Below are 12,286 nucleotides of genomic sequence, written 5' to 3'. Positions count from 1 at the left end.
CATTGATTAAATCATGAGGTTATGGTTTGCTCTTTGAGCAAAGTCTTGGAACTCAAATACAGAAAACACTAAAATATTTTCTACTAATATTTTCTCTTGACACCATGCTTCTCTCAAAACCTGAAGTTTCACTATATTTGTCAATATTCCATTAATGTCATATATATTATAAAAAATTTTAGAAGCAAATCAGACAGTTCTCATAACATGTAGAAACAGTGTTATTTTAGTTATTTAAGATGATATATTGAATTCAATAAATGCCAAAATATTTCTTAGTCTTATTTCAGTGTTTATTGTCATGAAACTAATTTCTTTAACCTGACTAGCAATTGCTCATAAATAAATGGTAATTAAATCTCTCTACAAGTGAATAAGTAAATCTAATGTTTACAATCAGATTCAGTAAGATAAAAAATAAATTAAAAATTGAATCTAGCAAAAACTTTCTTTTATAATATTTGCCTTGGGTTATCTTAGGTTAGCAGAGAAAAGGGGATTTAAAGTTTTCATCTCAATGCAACAGGTACCATCACAGATTAGACCTTTCATTAAAGGCCAAAGGAAGCTGTTAAAGTAACATAGAGCAGTTGGACCTGGACACATTATGAAGGTAAATAAATTCAAGCATTGATGCATAAAATGAGAGTCTGGTTTGTTAAAATGAAATGATCCTATGTACTAGAGGTTATACTAAAGATGCCAGTGCAAAATCCTCAAGATTTACTGCTATTAAAGACAAATCTTTATAATGTAGACATAGTTAGGTAGCTGGGTGGTTAATTTATAATGTTAAAAAGAAAATATTTTCAAAAATTAGTTCTGTCCCATAGTTGCTATTGTCAGAAAGAAATGGCATTATGGAATGAGTACACTTTAAAAAGAAAAATCATTAGAGGATAAGACCAAATCAGTCAACCAACTGGCAATCATATGAGCATCAATTCCATATTCACTGTAGTAGATAAAAAAAAAATTACAAAGTCTGTCTCGTAGGTACTCTCATAGACTACAGATAGGGGTATAATTGTTAAAAAACCATTCTGGAAAGTTCTTTGGCAAGAACAGATCTCTATCATTCAGAAGCTTGAAATTCAGCTATTGAAGTATCACCTGGCAAAGGCATACTATATAACAATTTGTAATTTTGCAGAGGAATATATTTGAATTGCACATAGGTGGTCAAGTCCTTAAGTAGCGAGAAAATAGGAGCAGAAGGTAAAGTGGGAGTGGTAAAAAATAAATTAAAAATCCTCAGTCCAGCCTGACGAGGCAGTGGCGTAGGGTATAGAGCATTGAAATTGGACACAGAGGTCCCAGGTTCAAAACCTGAGGTCGCTGGCTTGAGCGTGGGATCATAGATGTGACCCCATGGTCACTGACTTGAGCCCAAAGGTCACTGGCTTGAGCCCAAGGTCACTGGTTTGAGCAAGGGGTCACTTGCTCTGTAGTAGCCCCCAACCCATCAAGGCATATATGAGAAAGCAATCAATGAACAACTAAGGTGCCACAATGAAGAATTGATGCTTCTCATCTCTCTCCCTTCCTGTCTGTCTGTCCTTATCTGTCCCTTTCTGTCTCTGTCACAAAAAGAATCTTCAGTCCATGAGTTCCTACACATTTTTTTCTTAAAAAAGGAGATGAGAGCTATAACAGTATCACTCCAAAGTGGGAAAAATAGATCAGCAATTAATGAGGGGAGGAGATGAAAGAAAGGGACAGCATTAGGCCCCTGGTCGGCAAACTGTGGCTCTTCCACAAAATACCACATGTGGGCACTACTTTGATAAGGAATGTACCTACCTTTATAGTTTAAGTTTAAAAAATTTGGCTCTCAAAAGAAATTTAAATCGTTGTACTATTGATATTTGGCTCTGCTGACTAATGAGTTTGCCGACCACTGCGTGACTAGGCCTAGGTAAACCTTACAGAAAGATATGTGGTAAGGGATGGAGAAGGGGTTGAGGAAGGTGAACAAAAGGAACGCCCATTTCAGATGCATTCCAAAACTCTCCTGGAGACAAGGAATGTCAGTGGGTTTGGAATACATTATACCATTGCTATAGCTAGAAAAGGGCAAGTGGGGGAGGTATTAATGGAGGGCAGGAACCATCTTCTGTCCAAGGGAGAAATGTAGAGGGACACGTGATTCACAAATTTAAATTTTAGGGACTTCAGGATGAATAGCTCGGGCAATTATAGCAAAGTTATTAAAGAGTGGTCTGCTGGTGAACTTATATTTAGAATGAACTCAAGTGACAAGTCACAGGAATGGGGTAATGAAAAGGGCAATGGGAATTATTCAACTTCCGACATGACTTTCTTTTTCTGTATTATCTGTCATGTATAAAATAGAGACTGAGGAATATTCCATTAGCAGGTTCTACAACAATCAACTGTGGGACCTTGGGCAAGTTGTTTAACTACCCTGTGGACCTCAAATTCTTTGTGCATAAAAAAGGGAATAGTATTTTCTACCTAGCATGATTTTTCCAACATAGCAAGTGCTAAAAAAAATCATAATTTTTCTGCTGATACAGCTTTTCTAAATATCAGTCTACTGCACATACCAAAAACATTAAAAATACAGATGGCCTTTAACCCATTAATTCTCCATGAAGGAAGCAGTACTAGTAAAATAATACAAAATATAAAATAAAAAATGTTCATGGCAGTATTTCTTACAATGGCTTAAATAACTTGAAATTTAAAAATATATTAATCTACAAAAGTGAACAGGTAAATTATTTCTGGTATGTGTAAATATAAATTATATGCAATAATTTAAAATATTTTAAAACTAGTCTGACCAAGTGGTGAAGCAGTGGATAGAGCACTGACCTGGGATGCTGAGGATCCAAGTTCGTAACCCCACGTGCTTGAGCGAGGGCTCACTAGCTTGAGCACAAGGTCGCAGCTTGAGCATGGGATCATAGAGATGACCCCATGGTCACTGGTTTGAGCCCAAACGTTGCTGGCTTGAGCCCAAGGTTGCTGGCTTGCACCCAAGGTCACTGGCTTGAGCAAGGACTCACTGGCTCAGCTGGAGTCCCAGGTCAAGGCACATATGAGAAAGCAATCAATGAACAATTAAGGTGCCACAAGTATAAGTTGATGCTTCTCATCTCTCTCCCTTCCTGTCTGTCCTTGACCATCACTTTCTCTCTCTCTCTCTCTCTAAAAAAAAAACAAAAAAAAACTAATAATTCTGATATGAAAAATGATTCATGAGTGATAAAACATTAATATATAAATCTTGTATGAACACTAATCCTTTTATTTTAACCAAATTTTTTTTTAGTTTTCTTAGTAGGAAGATAAATTTTGCTAATTTTTACATTTGAATGATATAAACACTAATTAAAAAACAAAGAATGTCAGAGTAGATAAAATCAAGACCCAGTTGTGTTCTTCTTTGCTTATTTTAATAAGCTGATTCTGAAATTTATACAGAAAAGAACTAGAATAAAAAAAATTCTTTAAATTTTTAAAAAGTTATAAAACTCATAGTACCCAACTTTACCATTTACCATAAAGCTCCAATAATCAAGATAGGGTGGTATAAGTAAAAATATAGAGCACGGATCAATACAACATATGGAAGTCCAGGAATAGATGCACACAAATACAATCAATGCATTTTTTATAATGTTGCAAAGACAGTTCAATGTAGAAAGGATTCTTTTTAAAAAATGGCACTGGAACAATTGGATGTCTATATGCAAAATAATAATAGTAATAACCTAGGCACATATGTCTTACTTTATACAAAAGTTAACTCAAATGAACTGTGGACTTAAATGTAAAGTCTGAAACTATAAAACTTCTAGAAAAAAACTAGAAGAAAAATAGCCTTATCTGGGTTTGACAAAATATGACACTCAAAGCATGTCTGTCCATAAAAGAAAAAAAAATGAATTGGAATTTATCAAAATTAAAAACTTTTGGTCTGCAAATATACTCTAAAGAGAGTGAAAAATAAGCCATAGACTTGGAAATATATGTTCAAATCACATTATCTGATAATGTCCTTATATAAAGAATACATAAAGGACTCTTAAAATTAAGTAATAAGAAAAATAACCTGATTTTTTTAAATGGGCAAAAGATTAGAATAAACATCTCACTAAAGAACATATAAGGATTACTCTCTTCTGTTGAAAGGGGAAAATAGTAACTTTACTGTGGAGAAACCTTGCAGAACCACCCTTACCAAGTGATCAAGGTTAACATCACCAGTAATATTACCGATATACTTTTTAAAGAAAAGATTAGATACATAAGAAGGAATATTATTGAAATAGTAATAGCAATATTTCTGTCCTGTAGGCAGAATTTCAGATTACTTTCTTCTTTATAAGTTTCTATATCTTCAAAGTTTCCAACACTGAAAATGTATTACTTTAGTTATGAGACAAAATCAACATGTAAATTGGTTGGATGAACAAATAAATAGCTCTTGCCTTCAAAGAATCTATAATTAACAGGGAGAACAGATAAATTCTCATGAAACAAAATGCTTTTAGGACCGAATGCATTTATACACTAGCTAGGAAGAGGTTAAATATTACAAGTGTTCAAAGAAGGGTTAAATCAGCAACTGATATAAGAGTAAAAACAAAACAAAAATTTCACAAAGGGACTGTTTATCTACTCTTGCAAGCCATGTAAACTGTATGGAAGCAGGGGCCCAATAGAATAAAGTTTTATTCATTGTGTCCAGCACAAAATGATTTGTGGACAGCACATATACATGAACAACATATATCCTTTTTTTTTTTTTTTTTTTTTTTTTTTAAGCGAGAGAGACAGAGACAAGGAGAGAGGGGCAGACAGGGACACATAGGAAGGAAGAGATGAGAAGCATCAACTTGTTGCTGTACACTTTAGTGGTTCACTGACTGATTTCTCATATGTGCCTTGATGGGGAGGGCATTCCAGCTGAGCCAGTAACCCCTTGCTCAAGCCAGCGACCTTGGGCTCAAACCAGCAACCACGGGGTCACGTGTATGATCCCACGCTCAAGCCAGGGACTCCATGCTCAAACTGGATGAGCCTGTGTTCAAGCCAGTGACCTCGGGTTTCGAACCTGGTCCTCAGCATCCCAGGTCAGTGCTCTAAGTGCTCTATCCACTCTGCCACCCCTGGTCAGGCGCATATATATATATATATATATATATATATATATATATATATAGAGAGAGAGAGAGAGAGAGAGAGAAAGAGAGAGAGAGAGTGTGTGTGTGTGTGTGTGTGTGTGTAATTCTTAAGTACTTATGAGTTGCTGAATAAATATCCACTGAACAAATGTAAACATACTGAAATTTAGCAAAGATTTAGATCCATAGGATTCTAATCAAGATGGAGATCCAAAACTTGTATGTAGTGCTGAAAGGATTATCAGAAAAGTCATCTAGGCTAGAATATAGGGAGTATATTATAAGATGGTTACATGAATGGAGAGATTACAATAGTCTTGAAAATCAGGCAGAGAATTTGAGTTAATACAATAACAAATGGCAAGTTAATAAATTGTAATGACAATAATAAAGTCTAAAATTTACTGATCATTTACTGTCTCAAGTACTATTCTATTGTGATCAAACTTTACATAACTATTCACATTTTTATCTTCAAAATAATCAATCAAGAACATGCAACTGGCCCCCTTTTGCCATTGAAGAAATCAAGGTTCAGAGGTTACTACTTGGTTGAAGATCACATATCTACCAGTCAAACTGTAGGTCTAACTCCAGTAGCCAAGCTCTTAAAATCTCTGTATGAGACCTCTACAAAGCCCACTAAACATGTGTGAAGAGAGATACCAGGCAGCAATGAGATCCCATGATATCAAAGATGTATGCTTATTCTGCGGTCCTGGACTGGAATAAAGGTATCAGTTCAAAGCCATGTTTTTAACACACACACACTTTTCCAAACAAAAAGAAAAAATTAAAAAATAGATATAGAAGTGGGTATCTGTCTAAGTGTATATACAGATACTGCCTAGTTTTGTCTGCTGAATAGACTTAGAAGCAATGACACCCAGCAGCAATGAGCATGCTAAGCACTCAGATCCTGATCTCTAAATGCTGTTACTCAATAAAAATAATCAGCTCCTTGGACAAATAGTGGATCTCAGGGTTGGGGCAGGAAAAGTAGAAAATGATCCTGGAACTTCTTTTGATGCCAGAATTTAAGGGAATGCTAAAAATATGATGGAGAAACATTGAAAGGACATAGGAGCCAACTGAAAGGGGCTCCTATCGGTCAAATCTGAGGCAAGTTCAGCAAAAAAAAAAAAAAAAAAAAAAGTAAAAACAGTGTAAGTCATTATAACATATAGAATAAAAAATATCCATAAATTCATACTCCTATAAATGACAACTGAATAAATAAACAGCAGAGAATGTAAAGATCTTTGTTACATTTAAAATGCGATTAAAATGGAGAAATATTGAAAATTAAAAGTCACCATTTGACAAACATCACAGTAATAATTATTCAGTCCAGAATCTTCAATAGATGCTAAAATTAGTAGGCAAAAGTTTGATGAGGCAGGATTTTTATGTTGCTCACAATATCACCCCCTCCCCAGTCTCACAAGATCTGCTCCTTTTGTAATTACAAAGGGAAAAATAGTGACTTTACAATGGATAAACCTAGCAGACACAACCTTAACCAAATTATAACAGTTAACTCAAGGTAAAGAGACCCATGTGTTGCATATACAGACATCAAAAGCCAAATAAAGCCTGACCTGTGGTGGCGCAGTGGATAAAGCGTCCACCTGGAAATGCTGAGGTCGCCAGTTCGAAACCCTGGGCTTGCCTGGTCAAGGCACATATGGGAGTTGATGCTTCCAGCTCCTCCCCACCTTCTCTCTCTGTCTCTCTCTCCTCTCTCTCTCCCTCTCTGTCTCTCTCTCTCCCTTTCTCTCTCCTCTCTAAAATGAATAAAATTTAAAAAAAAATTTAAAAAAAGCCAAATAAAAACACAGGAGAAATTATGTCTACATTCTTACATAGCCACAGAACAGATACATATGTAAATGTATTATATATAGATAATTGAGTGAATAAAATTAGATACACTGGGTAGCTAAATTTGTAAAAACAACAAAAATGAATTGGGCATCTTAAGCAAACGTACTGTTTCATCACAATAGACATATATTTGAAAAGTTCAGTATATTTAAATTCAAATGTCAAAATAATCTGGAGATGTTTTTTCTGAACATATCTACCCTGATTTATCAATGTCACCACATTAAAATTAATAAAAAAATAAATGATCTGCACTTAAAAGATAAAAATAAATAAATTTATTACAGAAACTAAATAAAAGAATGATAAGGCAAATCTTTCTTCAAACTAACCATCTACCACAAACTAAAGTTGTTTCATAAGTCTAACTTTTTATACACATATGTGGTTGTATAGAATCATACAACTTTCAATAAGCAATTGTTTCTAAGTTGTTTTTAAATCAGCTCTCTTATAATACATGTGCATATAGAGATCAAACTCTGGTCTTTTTATTTCCATTATAACATGCTGCTGTTTCTCTTATCAATAGGAAGAGATGTAATCCTCATTTTGTCGTTTTTGTTTCTCCTCCTGTGTCTCCCCTCCCTCTAGACCCCCTCCAAAAAAGTAGCGAGATCCAAATACTCTGAACGGCAAATAAACCTCTATAGAGCACATACAAAGGAGCCAGCATAAAACAGTTCTAAGGGTAAAGAAATTGGAGTTAAACTTCTTGGCTTCAAATTTCCAGCTCCACAATTTATTACTTTTGTGATTTCCAGCAAGTTACTTAATCTCTATGGATCTGTAGCTTCTTGATCTATAAAGAGGAGATATCATTGGATTATATCAAATAGATCTTTTGTGAAAATTAAAGATGATCATGTGTATCACCATACTAGCACAGTGCCTAGCACATAGTAAACACTAAAAAGTGTAAGTTATGATAGCAATACTGACACATTCTTTCTATGGAGCAGTATACTTCATAGAGGAAAAAGTGCTCAATGTCCACGAACCACACTACAACCTTTAATAAGTTGTGGCCTCTGATCACAGGGGAGATAGTATGTTGAAATTAGAGAAAATTATCTATCTACTGAACACACACAAAAGTTAGTAATATTTGTACAGTAGGAGTAGTGTAATTTTACACACCGTATCCAAAAAGTAGGAGTGCATATCTTACTCAGTGAGTCAGTAGAGATATAATTACCTTTAAACAAAAATACATTATTTGCATCACTAGAAATGACTTTTTTCCACCTAAAGTTACCCTTTTCTCTTACTGCTAACCTTTCAGTGAAAGGGTTACTTTACTCCACCTAATACACACTCTATCTAAGGAAAAAAATAACTTTCACATATTTGTGACATCCCAATTTGGCATGATTTCAGAGATAAAGAAATCACTTAACTGTGAAAAATTAAAGCAATTTAAGTAGCACTGCTCTTCCTGATATAAAAGCCCCAATACTAGACTACTTCAGTCAACAACCAGTCTCACTACCATCCAGTTTACTCTGGAAAAGGTCACTAATATCCCCAGCACTAGTATGGAGTGCAGATACCATTCATATCTTTGAGATGATTAAAACATTCATCTATGATATTGATGCATGAAGCAGAAAAAACAAACCGCTGGTTTTATTAAAGGCACAATATACTAATGATAGAAAAATGTAATATAAAATGTTCTTTAAAAATTATAAAGGAGGAAAAAGAAAACAATTCCATGGTTTTTTCTGTAACTTTTCATGAAATCATTACTCTTTAAACATTCCAAGAAAATAAACTTGCTCCCAAGTTGTGTCAACCATAAAAAGAAATCATATCTTTAATACAATTTGACTTAATATAAATTGATATGGAGTATTCCTGTACAGACCTGTCTTATTGGTATTTGATTCATATTCATTAATAGCAATGTCAAAAGAAAAAAAATAAATATTTAATAAAATATCTACAAAATTTTTGCCCCGGGCCAATGCCATAAGCAGTAAGCACCTAGAAGATGTTTTTAGAAGTAACAATTTTCAACAACACAATTGTAGTTTCATCCAAGAGTCTGTAGCATTATTAGATAACTAAACCTCACATTAGTAAGATGCTCTAAATCAAAAAAGCAATTTAAGTTTTCTATCTATTTTGATGAGAAAAAATCATGGCAAGTGTAATTAAAATTTTTTGATATGCATGGCTTTTTAACAGATATACTATCATAATTACAGTGTGCTTAGATTAACGTGAAAGTTACCTTTCATACCTTGAGTATACTTTCTTAAAGACAGAAGGAGAACAATGCAATCTGTGGCATGTTGAGTGTATAGAGAAACTAGACAACTACCTTAAAATTTTGGACCCAGATAAACTATAACATACAGAGAACTGATAGTCACTCAATCATGTGAAGACCTAAGCCATGATCTCATACTGAAGTGTTTTTAAAACCACCTATTATGATCACCCAAATATAACTTTTAGATAATTTGACTCATACTTTTTTTTATCTTCAACTTTTATTCCTAAACCTTCTGCTTATTCACCCCCCTGACAATCAGTCTTACTAGTTTCTTGAATGTTTTTTAGAGATATTTTACTTTCTCAACTCTTTAAAGGTTAAGTGAAACTAAGGATGATGAGCTTTAGGCTGGGGAACATTTTCTCTGACAAAGCCATTCATTCCTTTACATCAGCCTCTCATCCCCAGAATAATGGGCGGGACTACTCAAATACCCTTCTAGGAGATATATTGAGGTTTTAGTTCCACATTCCTAAAACAGAGTGGAACTTTTTGCTCTCTCATTTCAGACGTGCATCCTCCTCCACTCCTTTAAATCAGAACACTCATTGCCTTTGAAATAAAGATAACTATTTTCCTTTCAATAAGTGATTGGCAACTTCTCAGTTTGTTCAGGTGCTGTAGTAAGTTTAGGGGGAAAAAAAGGAAACAACAAACAAAATTCCAGCCCCTTAGCCTGAGGTCATCATCTTTACTCAGTTCTTCTTGCTATGTTACCGGAGCAACTGCAACAAGGATGGCAATAGGGGAACACAGTCCCTACGAAGGCTTTACTGCCCAAAGGTCCAAGGGTAGGTTCAAGTTGCTTAAGGAAAGGGGAAACGTGAAGAAATTCATGGGCGCCCTGAACACTTTAATAAAAGCTCGAAATCAGAAAAGCCAAAATATCAAACTATACAGACAAAGTTTAAAGAGTGTGTGTGTTGGATACAACTAGTGAAAAGGTTAGCCTGCAGGCAGGCAGGCAGGCAGGCAGGGAACGACCCGAGGGCGGACGGTGGGAAGTAAAAGTTTAAATACCCACCAGGGCCTAGAGATCTATTAGCCTGAGTCCCTCTCCCCAGGCTCTGCTCTAGTTCCCAGAGCAACTAGACACAGAAAACTAAGCAGCCCTATTTTTAAACACTTCAACTTCTTTCTCCCTTGTACTGCAGAAGGCTTGAGTTTGCAGGGTTAAATTTAAATAATGTTACTTCCTAAACAAGTGAAGGCAAATGTGAAATTCCTGGCTCAGGGCTGAAGAAAAAGGAAGAAAACTGTACAAAAATGATTTCAGCGTGAGAAAGAGGTGATGCGGTGTGTGTGTGGGGGGGGGGGGCGACGACTTACCGCAGCCTCTGCAGGCTGCCCGCAAAGACGCAGGGCCAGAAAGAACAAGCCGGCAGCCAGGCTGATTCCACGCAGTTTCATTCTTCTCCGGATCCCGTAGCTCCTTCAGCACCCACACGAAATCCCTGGCTGGCTCTGACCGATTGACATAATCTTCAGGGTTTATTGGGCGAGAGCTAGAGGCTGAGAGGAACAGCGAAGGTGCCCCAATTGTGCAGGTCGTCTTGGGTGAGGAAAAGGAAGCTTTTTTAGAGTAGATAAAAACAAACAACAACAAAAAAAGAGCAGCTATTCTTCCCACCCCCCTCCCCTCCCCAAAGCCTGTCTCTCGGGAACACTTTTCCCTTCTGTCCAGACTTGCAAACTTTTCCCTCACGCAAATCCCACAGATCTACTTTGCTCCCTCTCTTCCCCCACACCGCCCCCCTTTCCTCTAGCACTGGGGAATTTCAGGATCACTCCGCCACAGTTTGGGACTGCACCAGCAACCTGCGAGGGAGTGACGCTCAGTTATTTGGGGGAGGGAAACTCACAGACCAGATGACTGAGCACTGTTTAGCGCAACTGGGAAGCTTTTCTACTCTTTCACTTACATCTTCTGTTGATCCAACTTTTCCCTTTTGAGTCCCACTCGTATTGGTGTAAGTACCCAAGCCAATTACAAATAGACCTGAACTGGGACTATTTTTTAGCGGATGGATCTCAGGGAGAACGGGACTTTTTATTGTTAATGATTATAAACAAATATTGGTCGCTGCTCCTTGGGCCGCTGATGTTCTTTCTTTTACACCTGCTCGTGGGAAACAATTTCTACATACAACAGAATAGGTGAAAATATTAAAAATATATTAGTATAATTGTATAAATAAGTATATGCGTATAGTCAAAGAATTAAGAAAATGAACATACGTATATTTCTGTGAAGACTTTATTGCAGATTATATACATATGAGATTTGGGAGCATTTAGTATATATTAGTAATTATTATATGAGTGAAGGTTATTGCAACACAGTCATATTTTTATTTACTACATTGAATATCCTAATTAATATTTACCTCATACTGAACTAACATGAAAGTTATTGACTCATTGCACTTGTATTTCGGAAGAATTTAGGACAATTAAGTCGCTATTGTGCAATTTTCCTTAAAAGTAATACAAAAACCTAACTAGAATATTATATGGGGTTGATGGCAGTTGTGTTTCCCCAAAAGACGAATATTACTTTTATAATTTTGATATATAATAAGACTCTTTGGAAGGTCTTATACGGATTTACAGAATAAGTCTTCAGAACATTTCTGTTATCTCAGACCCTAGAATTTACCACTATAGGCTCTTTCAAGGCTTTCGAGCTATTTCATGGGGCCCATTCATCCGTAGGGTCTACTCAGTTTATGATAGATTTACAACTCCAGAAATAAGAAGCAGCAGCACCACCACCACCTCCATCAACCCCAAGAGCTTAGTATGACAATCCATTGGAATGACTGGTGTATGCATTTGGGCAAGCATGTCAGGGCACCTTGAAGCCCACTTGTCTGCATAAGAATCATGTGCCTTAATCTATATACTGTGTTATGTGTAAGAGTTAAAAGTGATTCATGGAAGTATGTGATGCAGA

At 35.9% G+C, this 12,286-nt stretch overlaps 1 protein-coding gene across 1 annotated transcript in view; it reads right to left on the bottom strand.

Moving 5' to 3' along the window:
- COL4A5 (collagen type IV alpha 5 chain) overlaps positions 1-11,045 on the bottom strand; it is a 244,253-nt gene extending 233,208 nt beyond the window's left edge. Inside the window, exon 1 of the mRNA XM_066356015.1 lies at positions 10,660-11,045. Within this exon, the coding sequence (XP_066212112.1) occupies positions 10,660-10,740 (81 nt within the window). The 5' untranslated portion in view covers positions 10,741-11,045. The remainder of the gene's footprint in view (positions 1-10,659) is intronic.
- Positions 11,046-12,286: the final 1,241 nt, after the last annotated feature.

Source organism: Saccopteryx leptura, chromosome X (genome assembly GCF_036850995.1).
Source record: "Saccopteryx leptura isolate mSacLep1 chromosome X, mSacLep1_pri_phased_curated, whole genome shotgun sequence".
Lineage (NCBI taxonomy): Eukaryota > Metazoa > Chordata > Mammalia > Chiroptera > Emballonuridae > Saccopteryx > Saccopteryx leptura.
Note: the sequence above shows the minus strand (reverse complement) of the source record. Positions and strands in the feature narration are given on the sequence as shown.